Genomic DNA, 19,329 nt, shown 5'->3' on the forward strand with positions numbered 1-19,329 from the left:
TTGCTCGCCCCTCATATACTCAGGCTTGGGAGCCACACACACACACACACACACGCACACACATGGATACTTATATACACACACACACACACACACACACTGACACTTACACGCACACACAAACGGATGCACACACACACACAAGCTCGTTCATACACACACACACACACACGCACACAACATTCATAGATAAGTGTGGCGTCGCTGACGAAGAGGGAAATAAAGACACATTAGCCCGACGGTTTCGTCAGCGTCACGGAAACAATGAGCGGTATTTAGCGTCCGTGACGAAGACAAAAAACAGGGGTCTGGGGCCCCGCGCCCGTCTGGGCCGGACAAATTAAACTGTCACACTATCCCGGCTTTAAATTAAGGTGACGTGCCACCGACGGGAGAGTGTCACTAATGGCGCCATAGCAACTCACTAATAGGGGTTACAAAGTGCAGCGGTTGCTTCGGCTGAGACCCCAGCCCCCACCCCCCCTCCCCCCTCTGACCATCCTCCTCCACTCGCTGGCAACATTACGCTTGACTCCATCTTGGAAACTGTTATGTTTTTTTACGCACAAAAAACATTGCACATGGAACAAATCATGGGAACAAATGCTATTTGACGATTAGAGAGAGAGAGATAGAGGCAGGGAGAGAGAGAGGGAGAGAGAGAGAGAGAGAGAGAGAGAGAGAGAGAGAGAGAGAGAGAGAGAGAGAGAGAGAGAGAGAGAGAGAGAGAGAGAGAGAGAGAGAGAGAGAGAGAGAGAGAGAGAGAGGGAGAGAGAGAGAGAGAGAGAGGGGGGGGTGGAGAGAGAGAGAGAGAGAGATTTACCTGGAATTCAAGAGATGTGCTTTCGAAGGTGAAAATGATGTTTGTGTATGAGGTGAATGTAGTATAACTTCATTTACTCATCACTGAGCTCACTCCTGTAACATGTTCAAAGGGTCTGGAAGAAAAATCTTAAAGTTATACTGTTCTTTATGTTAATTTGCAAGGAGACATAAATGGAGCTGGTTACAAAAGTGTTTTTCAGAAAAAAAAATTCAGTAATTTTTTCTCCCTTTTAGCATATGAATACCATTTTCCTAATTGCAAGTTTTCCCCTGATCTATTCTATAACATAAGTGTGTGAGTTGGATCTTTCATAAACAATCAATGTGTGAGCTGCTTCCAAAGAATTGTATTTAGCGTGCAATAGGTCCCAAGCCTCTCAGACTCTACACTTATTTGAATCACTGAACAGGATACACACCTGAAATACACCTTTTTAAAAACAGCCTTGAAAATCCTGGCTCCCAACCTCCCAACGTATCCCATAATAAACAAAGTCGGAATATGAGCGCAGAGTCAAGAATACACTCTCCTTGCTTTTATTGGGGAGATAAATTGTTCTTCGGTTGTGTACTCAGCCGCAGTACGTAAAAAAAGGGCTCAAACGAAAGGTTCACCTCAATTAATGCCGCCCCCCCCCACCCACTCAGAAAACAGCTTCCTGTACCTAAACCCTAAACACAGCATACTCACACACACGTTAAGGAAAGGTACCTAAATGTCTCGCTGTAGTTAATTGGGTCGGGGAGGGGGAGGCTCGCGATTAGAAGGGGGTTTGGAAAGGAAAAAAATGAATAAAAAACAGAAAAAATTAGTAAAAGGAAGCGAAAGAAAACGAATTCTTGGGATTATAATTTAAAAAATATTCCAAAACTGCTAATCAGGGAATTGCAAGCAAACAAAAGGGATAATAGGAACGGTCATCCAATTACCCGCGGGCATCCCTTCTCCTCCGCCTCCACCTCCACCGCCACCTTGGTGGAACCTCACAAATATGTTAATTAGGGTCCAGATATTCACACATTTAATTAGCAAAGGACTAGCTTGTTTTCATTTTGATTGCCGTGACTGTGGAGAGAGAGGGAGAGAGAGCGAGAGAATTAGAGACAGAGGGAGAGAGGGAATTAGCGACAGTGAGAGAGAGAGAGAGAGAGAGAGAGAGAGAGAGAGAGAGAGAGAGAGAGAGAGAGAGAGAGAGAGAGAGAGAGAGAGTGTGAGATGGGCATGGGGTTTATTTCTTCAACGTGAAAATTAAATATGGCCTGAAGGTGATGAGGTATTGTTAGAAGCCGTACTTTTCTTGCCTGTTCATTTGCTGCTCAGATGTCGACAGAGGCAGAATGCAGTGCTGCTCAAAATGGGCCGTTGTCATTCGCCGTAGAGTGTGGGATTCAATGCATTAACACATTACAGATGGGGGGAAGGGGGGGGGATGATGACCCAAACCTACACCTACCCTGTCAGGGATGATATGGCTTCAGGGGGTTAGCGAATGGGGAGGCTAACAGTTAGCGTGTGCTATCAGCACGCGGATGCCGTTCCCATCAACATTCAAAGAAATCCCACGCTGAGCCTCCACAATAGGCTTTTATTAGATGTGAAATTAGAAATGTTTCAGTGTAGACAGGTTAGCATGGAGAGCCGGGGGCGTTTGACTCGGGCTCTTTAGCGCTACGCTGTTTATCTAGCGGCTCCCGCTGTTTTCCAGTCCTGCCCAGAATGTGTTGAGGCATGTTGTGCTGTGCATTCAATTAACAACTTGAGAAGTGTGTTACTTTATAGTCTGTGCTTGAGACGCATCTAAAATATGGAATAACTATCTCTTTTTTTTTTTCCAATATTTAGAGGAAAATATCGAAAAACGACAGACAAACAACTGCCCTGAAAACCGAAAAAGAAAAATAATTTGAAGAACGAAGGGTTGGCTTGCGTGATTGATTATTATTGAGATGCAATGCAAAAAAACTGTTTCAACAAGTCGTTTGATTTACTTTTCTTTTGTATTAAATTCATGGAAGTATACATTACAATTAAATTGCACAATTCTTTACCTGGCTTCTTTACAGATTCATTAGGGTTTTGTGGGATTCAAAAAAATGTTCATAAGCCCCCTGAGTACAATGACGTGACCTATGACCTCTTGGTCAAAGGTCATCTATGATGACTTTTGATCGATACTAGAAACGATACGAGACTTCTACGATGTCTCCTATCGTTGAACAGCCTATGGCTGTGTCAATTGTCGATGAGGCTCTTAGACTGCATGCATGGTTTTACTGTTATGGTTTTATGTCTCCTTTTGCCTACCATAGATATGATCTGTCTTCTGTTTATATCGGCCGTTCTTTTCTGTCATCTAGGTTGGAGAACCGGCTGTTTGCATGGCCCGGTCCATGTGCAAGAAGCACTGGAGCTTTTTTTTCCTGCTTGTTTCGAATCCAGATTGAACCCTATAGGATATGGCTTGAGAACCAATTGTATGGCGGTGAGTGGCAATTTTGTAAAGTCAGCCAAATGACTTTGTAAAAACTTGTTGAAAGTCGTTTATTTCGGTAATCAATTCATCATGTAAGCCTACTTAGAATTATTTATGTATATATATATATCCTTATGATGCTTTTCAGGACTTTCGTACACACACACACACACACACACACACACACACACACACGCACACGCACACACACACACACACGCATGCACGCAACCACACACACACACACACACACACACACACACACGCACACGCACACGCACACGCACACACACACACGCACGCATGCACGCAACCACACAAACACACACACACACACACACACACACACACACACACACACACACACACACACATACTGGTTTTCATCACTCATGAGGACGACCTTTATAATCATCACTTGTGAGGACCACCCTTTCCAGAGGTTGTAGAGAACTGAAAAAAATTCAGTAAACTTGCCATAGCTTAGTTAACCTATACACAACTTCAAAACTCTGAAATGATGAAGTGATGGTTTAACCAGGCTTTATGGGGACTTCCGGAAGAACCAGTAAACATGCTTTCAGGGGACATCATTTACATAAATTAGAATATTTCACACAGATTATTTGGTGACTAATGGGGACCTGATTGTACATAAATATATATAGCCCGAGGAGAGTATATAGAGTATAGCCAGAGGGCCAAACCTCTCAATTTCCGAGAGCCCCTGGAACCAGGGGCGGCCATGCCCTCTGCAAATGTTCCTCTTGGCCATCCACCATCTATATGTGGCGTGATACCAACTTATTTCATGATATTACCGTGCACTATGTGTGTGTATGGGTTTTTATTTTACCAACACCATCGATGCCACCCTCACACATGGGAGGGATCTCCCAAACAGGTGTGGGTCCACAGTAAATAGCACCAGAGACGGATGGAGAATTAGATGCATTGATACTTTATTTTTAAAAGTATACCAGCACATATAGACACACATCACGCACAGACTCGAGCCATCAGAGTGCGGTTAATACATGTCAGAACCTGCTGGTGTATCCTTGTGGGCCAGGAAGAGGCATCAAGATACAGAATAGTCACAATATAAATGGAAGTCACATAGACCTCGAGAGAATAAGTTCGACCTCTGAGGCTCCGTTTCCCTCGGTCAAATGTCTATATTAAATAACATGGCGTGTTTGAATAATCGTACATAACAAAGTCTGTAGGTTGCGAAGAAAAAAAGGGAAGCTGCATCACGTTTTGTTCTATACACTTTTTCCATCTATTGTCGACTGGGTTTTTGGAATGTCTATGCCGTTAAAGTAGCATTAATAATCGTTAGGATTATTACGACGATTATTAATGCTACTTTAATGGCACCGACAATCCAAAAACCCAGTCGACACTAGATGGAAAAAGTGTTTAGTTCAAAGCGTGACGCAGCTTTAACTTCTTCGCCACCTACAGATTTTGTTTAGTTAGACATTTTTGGCACAGTGCAAGCATGTATTAAAGCCTTTATGTGCCTCTCGACGGCCTTTATCTCTGCTGGCTGCCATGGTTCCCTTTTGAGTGGAGCCTTTCCTGTAAATGAGTAGAAAAACAGATGTTTACATGAAAGTATCAGGAAGGAGATACAGTTCCTATAAGTTTCATGTCCTGCATCAACAATCCTCAGTGATCTGCTCATTAGTACACCTTATTGTAAAGTGTCAACTAAAAACTTTTTATTGTATTACATGCCACACACTTTCATTTAGAGACTATAATATGAATTCCTTATTTTTGTTCTTTAGCAACAGTAGCATTATGTCTTCGATATTATGGCAGCTTTCTTTTTCTTATTTAACATTTTAATTTTCTTGTCATAATTCCTTTGTCTGCAATCTTTCTTTCATCTTCAATTAATATATGTCCTATTATCTGCTTTCTCAGCCATCTGTGAAGCACTTTGAACTGCACTAACTGTATGAAAGGTGCTATAAAAAAAATGATTGATTGGAGTGTTCCGCTCTCAGTCTGTTGGTTGACTCCTGCATTAACATGCATCCAAGTAGCCATGAAAATTAACGTCATCACAGGGACAAACAAATAGGTTAGTTGAAACACGCAAGAGGAACTACGCCTCACCTAGAAAGCAGACGAGACCAGGCGGTGGTGCAGAAAAGCTGCAATCGAGTCAGTTTACAAAGAAAAGAAACAGACCGATTCCTGCAGCCTTCAAAAGAATATACAGGAAAACTTCAGTCTTAAGTCAAGAGATATCTACATCCTGTTAGATCCACTATAAAAGCAGCAGTAAATAAGTTTGCAATTATTATCAAGCGCACAAGATGTTTAACAAATTGAACCTACATTGAACAACATGAGACTAATATTATGACATAACATTTGTATTTTCTAGATCACATGGGGCCCTATCTTACGTCCGGCGCAAGTGACTTAGTCACTGGCGCATGTGTCGTTGCTAGTTTACAACTGGCGCAGAGCGTTCTTTTCCCACCACCGCCACTCGCCGGTAAATTAGGGATTGATCATGCGCCCCAAGGGGCGGTTCGGCAGAAGGAGGAGGCAGGTTCTGGCGCCAATGGTATTTTGCCGTTTCTGAATGCCATTGCGCTACTGACCAGGAAATACCTGGTTTAAAGTCAGTGGCGCGTTGTTCAGATGCTATTTTAAAGAGCCCATGCCATTAAAATCACATTTTTCCTGTTGTTTGTTAAATAACATAGGTCTGAATAAGTTTGTGAGCTGTGGTAAGTTTGAAATCTATGCAGTTTGTCTGCTGAATGCAATAGGCAATGAAAGGAAAAAGGCAGAAGAAATGAGCCAATATGGATAAGGCGACACTGTGACGTAGCGTTGTCAAACTATAATTCATGGCCCTGCCCACTTGGTTGGTTCGTAACCACCCACAAGAATTCTGAAGGAGTCGTGATTGAGCTAGTGCTAAATGCTAATACGTGTATTGTAGTTGCTTAGTTCGTAGTAACAGGCTAGTTACAGAATTTTGAATGCAATGGCAGAACGACATCGAAGTACATGAACTGCGACATGCTGCCTGCCGCCGGTTGCCGCGAGGCACCACCGCCGCGAAGCACCACCGCCCGGCAGCGGGCAGCCGGGCGGTGGTGCCTTGCGCCGGCAGCAGGCCGCAGGCAGCGCGCGGTTCTGTCTACTACAGATTGATGTGGAAGTGGAAGAACCAGAGACGTCGGAGAACCCGACGAAGTCCTTTGGGATTCATTATATCGTCTGGAGGTGCACACAGCTTTTGGCCGTGATAATATGTATTATTTGATATAGATATCTATGTATTATATGATATTATTTAGATATAGAGCTCCAGGACTGTAACGCAAGTGTTGTACACTTCCTTGTTATTTGGATAACCGTTCTGCTGTTGGTGTGATGCCGCATAACACGTCGGACTCTCGTCTCTGGTATTTCTACAACGAGACTCGTAGTGGGGGTTATCTCAGCCATGGTTGAGAATGAATTGGGGGGAAAGGAACTTTGGCTTTGACTCCCTGAAGTAGGCATGAACCACAACATGGAGGAGAAAGGGATTGTTGACCGCGGTCGTCTCCCGCCGGAGCCTCGCTGCCGATGGACCACCGCTTCAGGAGGCGGTGATTAGCGCTGACCGCTGCCGAGGCGGCGGGAAGCAGGGCTCAAGCGGGATACATTCGCGGCCAACAATCCCCTTCTCCTCCATGTCGTGGTTCATGTACTTCAGGGATTCAAAGCCAAAGTTCCTTTCCCCCAATTCATTCTCAACCATGGCTGAGATAACCCCCACTACGAGTCTCGTTGTAGAAATACCAGAGACGAGAGTCCGACGTGTAATGCGCTATCACACCAACAGCAGAACGGTTATCCAAATAACAAGGAAGTGTACAACACTTGCGTTACAGTCCTGGGGCTCTACATCTAAATAATATCATATAATACATAGATATCTATATCAAATAATACATATTATCACGGCCAAAAGCTGTGTGCACCTCCAGACGATATAATGAATCGCAAAGGACTTCGTCGGGTTCTCCGACGTCTCTGGTTCTTCCACTTCCAGATCAATCTGAAGAAGACGCGGTCGTTTGAGATTCATAATAGCCTATCGTCTGGAGGCTCACACAGCTTTTGGCCGTGATAATATATATTATGATATAGATATCGATGTATACAATGGGTTTCTAAGAGCCATTGCGATACATCTACCGTAAACAGAGCGCATGGTACCGTGGCTACAAGCTGCTCACGGCCAGGTGATAATATATATTATAGATTATATGATATAGATATCTATGTATAATATGGGTTTCTAAGAGCCATTGCGATACATCCACCGTAAACAGAGCGCATGGTACCGTGGGCTGCTCAGGGCCAGGTGATAATATACATTATATATTATATTATATTATATTATATAGATATCTATGTATAATATGGGTTTCAACGAGCCATTGCGATACATCCACCGTAAACAATGCGCATGGTACTGTGGCTACAAGCTGATCAGGGCCACCCCCCCACCCCCCTCCTTGACCTGCCTTGACACGCCCACCGTAACCAGAGCGCATTGTACTGTGGCTACAAGCTGCTCAGGGCCACACCCCCACCCCCCTCCTTGACCTGCCTTGACACGCCCACCGAAACAGCGCGTTTGGGGGAAGCTCAATGTGCGACTGGTTCGGAGTGGCTGTAACTCTGCACCACGGCTGAATTTCGGGGACGTCTTTGAATACTGTGTTTGTGGCCCACTAATACCTATATTAAAGCATCCATAAATAGCATGGCATGGGATCTTTAAGGGCGCATGCATACATGCGCATGCGATGGATACGGATTGCTTGTGCACCTCGCGCATACACTTTGCTTCTCCCATCTACCTAGCCGCACATTCTTGGTAAATTATTTGGGAAAGAACAGCTGATGCAGCGGTAATAAGTTGTACTTTTAAATCAATGCATCTGCAAACACCGTACAGCAAACACATATTTTCTTGACATATTGTAGGCCTACATGCCCATAACTTTTAGGATTGATGAGTATTTGATCGTGAATAACATTGTTTTACCGCGAGTGAGTGTTAAAAAGAATGAATGAATGCGGGGGCGCGTGTGTGCTCTGTTTAAACACACGCAAACTAAACACGGAACGCATAATACAATCAATGGCAATGTCTATTACAGCGGGGACACATGCATATTAGGATAGCATACAATACTGATAAGAAACAAAGTTTATAATGTATTGCGTACATCATTAAATAGAACCACAGTTACCGCATAACATATGTTATATCATATACGTTTTCTTTGCCGAAATTTATTTGAGGACTCAGCATTTCTGAAGTTGTGGAAGAAAACCCCTTATTCCATGTGTGAATTAGGCCATATTATTTGGCAATAAACTGAGCCATTTGCAGTTTGAAATTCATGTGGATCTGTCTCATCGGAGACTGCAGACGCGCTGTCAAAATATCAACTCGTCCGATTCAAATGCGCTCATGGCTCTTAAAGGGAATGGGAGCTGGCACTCTCATTGGTTTGTTGGACGTTACGCCCAAACCACACCTACGGGTAACTAGGCTGCTTCAGACCAACCCTTTTGACACTTGCGCCGCGACGCAAGTGTCATTTATCCGCCTGTAAAATAGCGATAGCGCCGTAGAACTGCCCACATAGCTACTTGCGCTTTGCGCTTCCCACTTGCGTTTCAGGCCGTTAAAATAGGGCCCATTGTGTTTGTTGTCCAAACTAAGAGTGAATCAGCATCTACTGAGCATCAGCAAAGTGAGGAGTCTGCACAACGCCCAAAGATACTATCTACCCCAGTCACAGTCTGTTCACCCTAATGCCACCTGGCAAATCCTATAGAAGTATCTGCTGACGTACAACCAGACTAGAGAGCTGGGAAGATTGACACTCCCTCATAAAAATGTTTTCATTTTGACTTATATAACCTCAAATTTGTACTCTACAACATTACGTTGTCCAATAAATTACTTTACTCCAATATATAAATCAAAAAGTGTAAAGATTCACCTTTGGAAGAACATGGCTCACAGCACAGACTGGAGAAGATGCTCCATCTTCTGCTGGTGGCAGTTTGCGTCTCTGTTTTGCTGGGATTTTATTCCCCCTCCGTGCCTCCAACAGTTTCCTCTTCTGATGATTGTATGAAATTCATTAATATATAATATTTTTAAAAAGATACGTCAAATTTGCTATAACAATGCAGACCAAAAACAAACACAAAACAATGCTGCAAGTCTATTGGGTCAAATACATGCCCACACACCATTAGTTGCCTGAGAAGGAATTCTACTGTCATATTTTGTCCTGCTTTGTCAACCTCTGTCTGCTGTCAAATAGACTATGCCTAGTGGGGACATTTCACTCATCTTGAATAAACCCTGCTGAGTGGGGACATTTCACACACCTGTACGTTCTCCGTTATCAACCAAACCATAAAAGGTGCATTGTGGGGACGTCGTGAATGTCCCAGACTACAGCGACATTTTGCCCCGGGAAAATTACTCATCAAGGTTTAGATGTGTCCTACATATCCCTTAATCATTAGCCTTATACAAGCATTAGAGAAAACAGTTTGGCAGACCTGATGCATAATAGATTCCCCTTATAATTATCAAATTTAATTAATTTACCTGCTTAAAGAAAACAAGAGCAGATGTCAAAGGTGACTATAAGACACTAGAGGTAATTATTAGGTGATGGATATGAATTACCTGGTGACCAGTGTCCTCTAACCAGGCAGCTTCATCCCACTTTGGCTCTGAAATGAGCACAGGCTGGGAGCTCACACAGTGCGTGTCAGGTTCACATGTAGTCATCTGCAATTTGATACAAAAAGTAAATCAGTCAATTTCATGTAAACACTGCATAATATTATATTATTTTAAGACATTTTCTAAAAGACATGTCTCTTGGGTCAAATACATGCCAACACAGCAGACTAGTGAGAAAGAATTCTAGCGTCATATTTTGTCCTGCTTTGTCAACCTCTCTCTGCTGTCAAATAGACTATGCGTAGTGGGGACATTTCACACATCTTGAATAAACCCTGCTGAGTGGGGACATTTCACACACCTGTACGTTCTCGGTTATCAAACACTTAACATAACATAACACTGAAACAAAACCATAAAAGGTGCATTGTGGGGACGTCGTGAATGTCCCAGATTACAGTGACATTTTGCCCCGGGAAAATTACTCAACAAGGTTTAGATGTGTCCAACATATCCCTTAATCATTAGCCTTATACAAGCATTACAGAAAACTGTTTGGCAGACCTGATGTATAATAGATTCCCCTCATAATTATCGGATTCTTTTCATTTACCTGCTTAAAGTAGACAACAGAAGACATCAAAGGTAACTAGAAGACACTAGAGGAAAACATTAAGTGATGGACATGAATTACCTGTTGACCAGTGTCCTCTAACCAGGCAGCTTCATCCCATTGTGGCTCTGACATGAGCACAGACTGGGAGCTCACACAGGGCGTGTCAGGTTCACATGTAGTCATCTGCAATTTGATACAAAAAGTAAATCAGTCAATTTAATGTAAACACTGCATAATATTTTATTCTTTTAATAAATGTTCTACCTCTTGGGTCAAATACATGCCCACACACCAGACTAGTGAGAAGGAATTCTACTCTCATATTTTGTCCTGCTTTGTCAACCTCTGTCTGCTGTCACATAGACTATGCCTAGTGGGGACATTTCACTCATCTTGAATAAACCCTGCTGAGTGGGGACATTTCACACACCTGTACGTTCTCTGTTATCAGATACTTAACGTAACATTACACTGAAACATAACCATAAAAGGTGCATGATGGGGACGTCGTGAATGTCCCACACTACAGCGACATTTTGCCCCGGGAAAATTACTCAACACGGTTTAGATGTGTCCTACATATCCCTTAATCATTAGCCAAATACAAGCATTACAGAAACTGTTTGGCAGACCTGATGCATAATAGATTCCCCTCATAATTATCATATTCTTTTCATTTACCTGCTTAAAGTAAACAACAGAAGACGTGAAAGGTGACTAGAAGACACTAGAGGGAAATATTTAGTGATGGACATGAATTACCTGGTGACCAGTGTCCTCTAACCAGGCAGCTTCATCCCACTTTGGCTCTGAAATGAGCACAGGCTGGGAGCTCACACAGTGCGTGTCAGGTTCACATGTAGTCATCTGCAATTTGATACAAAAAGTAAATCAGTCAATTTCATGTAAACACTGCATAATATTATATTATTTTAAGACATTTTCTAAAAGACATGTCTCTTGGGTCAAATACATGCCAACACAGCAGACTAGTGAGAAAGAATTCTAGCGTCATATTTTGTCCTGCTTTGTCAACCTCTCTCTGCTGTCAAATAGACTATGCGTAGTGGGGACATTTCACCCATCTTGAATAAACCCTGCTGAGTGGGGACATTTCACACACCTGTACGTTCTCGGTTATCAAACACTTAACATAACACTGAAACAAAACCATAAAAGGTGCATTGTGGGGACGTCGTGAATGTCCCAGATTACAGTGACATTTTGCCCCGGGAAAATTACTCAACAAGGTTTAGATGTGTCCAACATATCCCTTAATCATTAGCCTTATACAAGCATTACAGAAAACTGTTTGGCAGACCTGATGTATAATAGATTCCCCTCATAATTATCGGATTCTTTTCATTTACCTGCTTAAAGTAGACAACAGAAGACATCAAAGGTAACTAGAAGACACTAGAGGAAAACATTAAGTGATGGAAATGAATTACCTGTTGACCAGTGTCCTCTAACCAGGCAGCTTCATCCCATTGTGGCTCTGACATGAGCACAGACTGGGAGCTCACACAGGGCGTGTCAGGTTCACATGTAGTCATCTGCAATTTGATACAAAAAGTAAATCAGTCAATTTAATGTAAACACTGCATAATATTTTATTCTTTTAATAAATGTTCTACCTCTTGGGTCAAATACATGCCCACACACCAGACTAGTGAGAAGGAATTCTACTCTCATATTTTGTCCGTCTTTGTCAACCTCTGTCTGCTGTCACATAGACTATGCCTAGTGGGGACATTTCACTCATCTTGAATAAACCCTGCTGAGTGGGGACATTTCACACACCTGTACGTTCTCTGTTATCAGATACTTAACGTAACATTACACTGAAACATAACCATAAAAGGTGCATGATGGGGACGTCGTGAATGTCCCACACTACAGCGACATTTTGCCCCGGGAAAATTACTCAACACGGTTTAGATGTGTCCTACATATCCCTTAATCATTAGCCTTATACAAGCATTACAGAAACTGTTTGGCAGACCTGATGCATAATAGATTCCCCTCATAATTATCATATTCTTTTCATTTACCTGCTTAAAGTAAACAACAGAAGACGTGAAAGGTGACTAGAAGACACTAGAGGGAAATATTTAGTGATGGACATGAATTACCTGGTGACCAGTGTCCTCTAACCAGGCAGCTTCATCCCACTGTTGCTCTGACATGAGCACAGACTGGGAGCTCACACAGGACGTCTCAGGTTCACATGTAGTCATCTGCAATTTGATACAAAAAGTAAATCAGTCAATTTCATGTAAACACTGCATAATATTATATTATTTTAATACATTTTCTAAAGGACATGTCTCTTGGGTCAAATACATCCCCACACACCAAACTAGCGAGAAAGGATTCTATGGTCATATTTTGTCCTGCTTTGTCAACCTGTCTGCTGTCACATAGACTATGCCTAGTGGGGACATTTCACACATGTTGAATTAACTGTGTTGAATTTCGCACACCTGTACGTTCTCCTTTATCAGATACTTAACATAAAGTTTCACTGAAACAAAACCATACAAGATGTATTGTGGGGACGTCGGGAACGTCCCAGACTACAGTGACATTTGGCCCTGATTCAGATGCCTCCTGAATATCCAATGTTTTAATATACAATAGAAAAAATGATCATTTATTGAAATTGATTTATATAGTTTCAAAGAAAAGATACCATCAATCATTAAGTTATTCCAAGACATTCTTGAATTGTATATACCTTAACACTAGTTGTAACACGTACCTGCTTGGGCAGTCCTCTCCTCCATAATTATATGCAATTTCTTCACCTTCTTTTATGTCTTGGAGAGCAAAGAGACAGAGGTGTGTGCTTCCTGCAATGTCTATTCTCTTCATCCTGGCATTGGGATGTCTGTGTTCATCGTTCACCAAGCGGCCGAAGGAACCATCTTCTCTAGAGGCGTCAATGCTTTAAAACCACAAATAAAAAGAGAAAAACGGAAAAAATATTATTATTACTTTTCATTAAAACATAATTTACTAGCATACAAGATCTAAGTTTTACATGAGTTATTGATTGAGTAAGCCTATAAGTTAACGTCGCAATGGATTCCGGAAAGTTGACCCTAATGCAGGGGATGACAAGCAGAACATTTCCATAGATATATAATGACTAGATATCGCCTAAGCTGCGCTGTTCAGTGGAACGTATGCGTCAATGGTAACATATAAATTGTAAAAAGACACACCGTGTGAAGCAGTGTTGTTTTCGTCAGGCAAGACGAAAACGAAAATGACGTCGTCAGACCCCTTTTTTCCATGACGAAAATGAGACGAACGTCACCAAAGCCATATAAAGACTAAAATGTGACGAAAAATGTAGACATTTTCGTCAGACGAGAACTAGACGAGACTAAATTGTTAGTGAGAGCATGTGAGCAGAGCGGAGCGTGGAGCGGGTGGTGGAGCGGAGCGGAAGAAATACGTTGGAGCGGGTTGGAGCGCAGAGCGGTTTTAAATTCAAAGGCCGGAGCGGGGATTTCACTCCGCTCCAGTCCGCTCTAGTCCGCTCCGTTTTTAACTGCTTCTAGCGGCTTACATGTAGGTGGTTCACGTAGAATAGAATGGGTTTCAATCGGAGCATCCAAGCAACCTGATTGGATAAAACGCGTCACGTGAGACCCCCCCCCCCCCCCCCCCAACACTGGCTCGTGTGCTCGCGCGCAGCTGCGCCTGTACGCACACGGCACACACACACTACAGAGAGAGGCTGGTGAACGAGTTTTCGTCGGACTAAAACTAGACTAAAACCTTTTGAGTTTTCGTCAGACTAAAACTAGACTAAAACTTTCAAAGATAGAAATGACTAAAATGGGACTAAAACTAAGAAGCATTTCGTCAAAAAGACTAAGACTAAAACTAAATCTAAAATGCCTGCCAAAAACAACACTGGTGTGAAGTTGTTTTTTAATTTTGGCAAGTAGCCGTGTAATAAGCGGGTTAATGTATAGAACGTCGCCGGTCATTATCGCAAAATAAGCCCCTTCACGGCAAAGCAAGACACCTCCGCTTTTGCGTCGGTGTCTGGTTCGCCCTTTGCCCGATAATGACCGGCGTTCTATACATTATCCCTTACACACATATAAATGTCTGTGTTGAAAGATTAATGTTAGAAATAAAACGACCCTTGCATTGCATTTTGAGGGACTTGTGTCTCAGCAGCAGCGTAGTTTATACTTTCCTGTAGGTAGGTAGCAGGCTACGGCAGCGGCGGATTAGTAATTATTGGATTAGTTTTGTGTAAGCAAGTGTAACGACTTCAGTATAAGGTAGTATAGTTAAGGTGCAATTTAAAATCTTACCACCATGTTTTGCCTCCCAACTTGAACGCGAACAAAAATCCAGAACATGCAGGGTTATAATTTCTTCTTCTCTTTTGAGCTTCACCATCGCTTATCAAATCTCCCCTGCATTCCACTATAAAATCTCCTTTGGAGAATGAACCTATGGCGAACACCCCACGCCCTGCAAAAAAAAAAGAACGACATCTTTAATTAAAACAGGAAAATTAAAACATACAATTGTCAGCCTGTCACAACAGATAAAGAGTGACAATAACACATAAATTGGCTTCCTAAGCAGTTTTGCAATTATAATCATGTTTCTTACATACAGTATAATGCTTGGGTATTGGCATCAATTACCAACATACGTATAAGCATAACCTCTCTTTGAGACACTGGTCAATCATTATAGTAGAAATTACTGGAAGATTAATGTAGCTTATTGAATACAGAATAAATACATACAAAATAAAGTTATTTTGGTAAAGTTCATATTTATTTAACCAATCTACAGTACAATAATAAGTGTAACTAAATAACATTCTTTAGACCTGCTTATCTAATGGAGAGAGGAATTAGAAATGGTATCACTTTAAGACACGTTTTGTATTTTATTATCCACCCTTTATATCCATCCATCCACCCATCGATAGATACCATATGCCATAATTTTACCTTTTACTGCATTGATGTACTTCACCTCCAGTTTCCATGTATTGTCAGTCTTTAAACCGACATGGTGACAGGCATCTGTGAGGGGACTGATTCTTGGTGGCATTTCAAACTGCAGAGAAATAAAAAAGTGAGATCGATTTGACTTCAGTTTTAGTTAAATCATACTACCGGTACATCAGATGCATTTAAAGTTGGTAGCTGAATAACACATTTACATTTTGCTAGATGTTAAGCATTTTCTACATTCTATTCTTATAACATTCTATAGCTGCAACCAGCTGAAACACCCTGAAAAGCCAGCACCTGAGCCCTGTCTACTCATAGTAGATGAGTAGACAGGGCTCTGCCGCAGGCTGCGGATGCTAATGCTGCGGATGCTAATGCTAACTAGCTAATGTAACATGTGCGTTTGGCTAGCAGTCAACAAGCAGACCGTTTTAAAACATAAATAAACGACTACATGATGCTATATTACGCAATATTTCAAGACAAATGTTGAATACTTACTGTACACGCCACTTGCTCCGGGTAAATCCTTAATATGCATCAAATTCGACGGTTTCACAGAGATAAAAGGCTCTTCTTCTAGGCTGAGGTTGAACCTGAAGGTACATTTGACTTCCTGTCTGATTTCACATTAAAAGCAAACGGCCAAAGTCACAAGCCTCTTACTAGCATTGGAAAAATGTATTGTTTGGACTCTTAGACAATAAGACAACAATCTATTGAATCTAAGACAACAATCGGGAATATATGATTAATCTTATTATTGTTATGGCAAAATATCATATCTATAAATGCTAATTCACTAATAAGAAGCCATGTTTTATTGCTTTTACTAGATCAAGAAATATATTATTTCAATCCAGCACTCAATTAATTATAAAGCAATTCCTATAAGCTGCATTTTGTATTGAATAAATACATTTTAATTAAAATGTAATTAAAAAAGTATAATTCTTAGCACTGTAGTTGGCATCTGTTGCAAATAAACGTTTCCAATAGCCTAATTGTTGACTAACACTGAAAAAAGTTCTTAGTATTTGAATACATACTTCATGGGGACAAGGAAGGGGCGGTACATACCATATTTGGTAGTGGTGTGTGTGAACTATCAAGTGCAATACCAACCGGGATCCTTAGGGGGCGATAGTGAGAAATGTGTGTGTGTGTGTGACCCGACAGAAAATTGTGAATTATGGGCCAAAACCAAAAAAACTAAAAAACCACACTGGCACCTTCAGATTGACTCCTGAAGTCATTTAAAGCACTTTCCCTCATGGGGACCTCGATTTTGGTCCCCATACTGTCAGAGGTCCCCACGGCGTGACTGTGTGAACAGATGAATGTCCCCATAAGTATAGGAATACAAGAACACACACACTCACACACACACACACACACACACACACACTGACACACAATTAAAAAAACAGAGCAACTGAGATTTCTGTGTCAATGTCCCCCGAAGTTCTGATGGTTTCTTGGTAACATGCAGCACCAAAAATAAGCACCCATTTAGTGAAACAAAAATCAATTAGTGAAAATACTTAGCCTTAAATTGCCGCTAGACGCAATGGCAACACCACATACCAGCATTCAAATGTTAATGCCAACCTTTGTGCTTAGGATTTTATAATGTTGCTTGAATAGCAAGAAAAGACCATCATTCAAATCAATTCCAAAACCATATTCTCTCACGCCCTGCCCTCTTACACTAAAGAATATTTCATTTGTCATGTAAATCTTTCGTTGCTTTCTTTAACAAAAGGAAAGCTGCTTGGCATAGTTATTGGTGATTTAAGCTTAACCCTCTTTCCTTTTCTTTATGAAGTCCCCCCCCCCCCCCTTAATTTCCATCCTATCGCTCACATAAATTCATTGACCTAAATACTGAGGTGGGGGGACTTATGGTTGCTGTTTTAAATTTTAATTTACACCAATGGAGTGTTTCCATTCCTGGCTCAATACTGCCGGTATCAGGTACAAAGTTACCACTGCCTATTTAACGTCACACAAAACTAATGTGGTTTATTTGTGTCTGACAAAAGCCTTCTTGTATCCCTGGAACCTTCTGTCTAGTGTGTCTGTCTGTCTTGCTCAAATCTCCGTGAACCATGTCGTTTTTTTTTAAGTAGATATCATCTGTGGTGCTTCCGCCAGCCCCTTGACTTCCTGTCTAACTTCCAAAATCAAAGAGCAAAAAGATTTGTGTATGTGTGTATTGTGTGTATATATCTGTGTACTTGTGTGTGTGTGTGTGTGTAGGTGTATATGTGTGTGTGTGTGTGTGTGTGTGTGTGTGTGTGTGTGTGTGTGTGTGTGTGTGTGTGTGTGTGTGTGTGTGTGTGTGTGTGTGTGTGTGTGTGTGTGTGTGTGTGTATGTGTGTGTGTATGTGCGTGTGTGTGTGTGTGTCTAAGTACACAGCTTCATCTTATCTCCCTATTAAGTCCCAGACCAGGCAGGTAGCGAAAGATTTAGAAAAATTACTGCACTAACAATGAATTAATTATAGACACAACGAGTGAAGTATAGTAAAGTAGAGAGTGTTATCGAGTACAATATACACAGCATAGCATAGAGTAATAGCATGTGTGGATAGGTACTTGCAGGTGTATGTACAGCTGTAAGTACACTATACTGAATCGTATCCAAATCACACTTTTTGTTAGGCTAACAAATAAAAATAATTGTTTCCTTTTGGAACAGATATTTAAACAGATGTAAATTTGACCCTTCAGTTTGTTTTGCTTTCTCACTATGATTAAGTTCCACATTTTACCTCATTATCATGAACAGTATTTTCATCAAAATACATTCCAGTAAACGTCTTCAAATCCTAGTTCCGTAATTTAAAGCACAATTTCAAACCCGTTGTTTTGCAGCGAATATAAAGTCACAAACTGAAGACAATAAATACAATTGCAATTGGGCGCGGACAATATATTCACCAACACAAACGAGTCAAACTGTATTTTTAATATAAATGCTGCGGCATCCTGGCAGCATTTGCCCGCCACTCTGAAGTTCTGAAGTCTAGCACCAGAAGACGTGGCTCCGCAGCCAGGCCTTAAGCGAGGGATGGGGCGTCTTGCCATTAGCCCCCCATCTCTTCCCTGCCCCCGAAGATAACTAACTTAAGTCGTTTTTTAAGAAAAAGTAGAGGAAATAGAACGGCAGCTGCTCCAAGTTGGACCTTAAAAGATTTCCACCACTTGGCACAACCTGTAAGGAAAAAAGACACAACAACAAATTCCAATGCCAGTAGCCAGGGAAACACAGACTCGGAAATCTGGCTTCGTATTTAGTCCATTTGTTGATTTCTGTACAGATGTGTGTGTGTGTGTGTGTGTGTGTGTGTGTGTGTGTGTGTGTGTGTGTGTGTGTGTGTGTGTGTGTGTGTGTGTGTGTGTGTGTGTGTGTGTGTGTGTGTGTGTGTGTGTGTGTGTGTCTGTGTGTGTGCGTGTGTTTGTGTGTGCGTGATTGTCTTTGTGTGTGTGTGTGTGTGTGTGTGTGTGTATGTGTGTATGTGTGCATGTATATGTGTGTGTGTGTGTGGGTGTGTGCATGTGTGTGTTGTTGTGTGTGTATGTATGCGCATTTGTGTGTGTGTATGCGTGTGTGTGTGTTTGTATGCGCGTGTGTGTGCGTGC

At 41.7% G+C, this 19,329-nt stretch overlaps 1 protein-coding gene across 5 annotated transcripts; it reads right to left on the minus strand.

Annotated features, from left to right (window-relative positions):
- Positions 1-4,608: 4,608 nt before the first annotated feature.
- LOC130381201 (uncharacterized) lies at positions 4,609-16,876 on the minus strand. Of its 5 annotated transcripts, none has more exons than XR_008895346.1 (11): positions 16,183-16,876; positions 15,676-15,784; positions 15,019-15,181; positions 12,811-13,625; positions 12,127-12,231; positions 11,438-11,542; positions 10,754-10,858; positions 10,060-10,164; positions 9,356-9,478; positions 5,433-5,520; positions 4,609-4,886 (listed from the first exon to the last, which is right to left on the minus strand). XR_008895346.1 is itself a non-coding variant. In XM_056588669.1 (9 exons), exons 3-9 carry the CDS (start codon positions 12,913-12,915, stop codon positions 4,842-4,844), a joined length of 693 nt encoding a protein of 230 aa, XP_056444644.1. In that variant the 5' UTR covers positions 12,916-13,625; positions 15,019-15,181; positions 15,676-16,876; the 3' UTR covers positions 4,609-4,841. The 5 variants fall into 5 exon arrangements, 1 of the variants encoding a protein (XP_056444644.1); XR_008895347.1 differs by lacking the exon at positions 4,609-4,886 and having other exon boundaries at positions 5,170-5,520; positions 12,811-12,915; positions 13,440-13,625; XR_008895345.1 differs by lacking the exon at positions 4,609-4,886 and having other exon boundaries at positions 5,170-5,520.
- Positions 16,877-19,329: the final 2,453 nt, after the last annotated feature.

This window comes from Gadus chalcogrammus, chromosome 4 (genome assembly GCF_026213295.1).
Source record: "Gadus chalcogrammus isolate NIFS_2021 chromosome 4, NIFS_Gcha_1.0, whole genome shotgun sequence".
In the NCBI taxonomy this organism is placed as follows: domain Eukaryota; kingdom Metazoa; phylum Chordata; class Actinopteri; order Gadiformes; family Gadidae; genus Gadus; species Gadus chalcogrammus.

What these genes read in the sequence shown, in the direction of transcription:
- LOC130381201 (XM_056588669.1), bottom strand. Translation starts at nt 12,915, where the DNA reads ATGACTACATGTGAACCTGAGACGTCCTGTGTGAGCTCCCAGTCTGTG. An exon ending in TAGAGGACACTGGTCACCAG is followed by an intron (nt 12,232 to 12,810) that starts GTAATTCATGTC and finishes ATCAAATTGCAG; the next exon opens with ATGACTACATGTGAACCTGA. An exon ending in TAGAGGACACTGGTCAACAG is followed by an intron (nt 11,543 to 12,126) that starts GTAATTCATTTC and finishes ATCAAATTGCAG; the next exon opens with ATGACTACATGTGAACCTGA.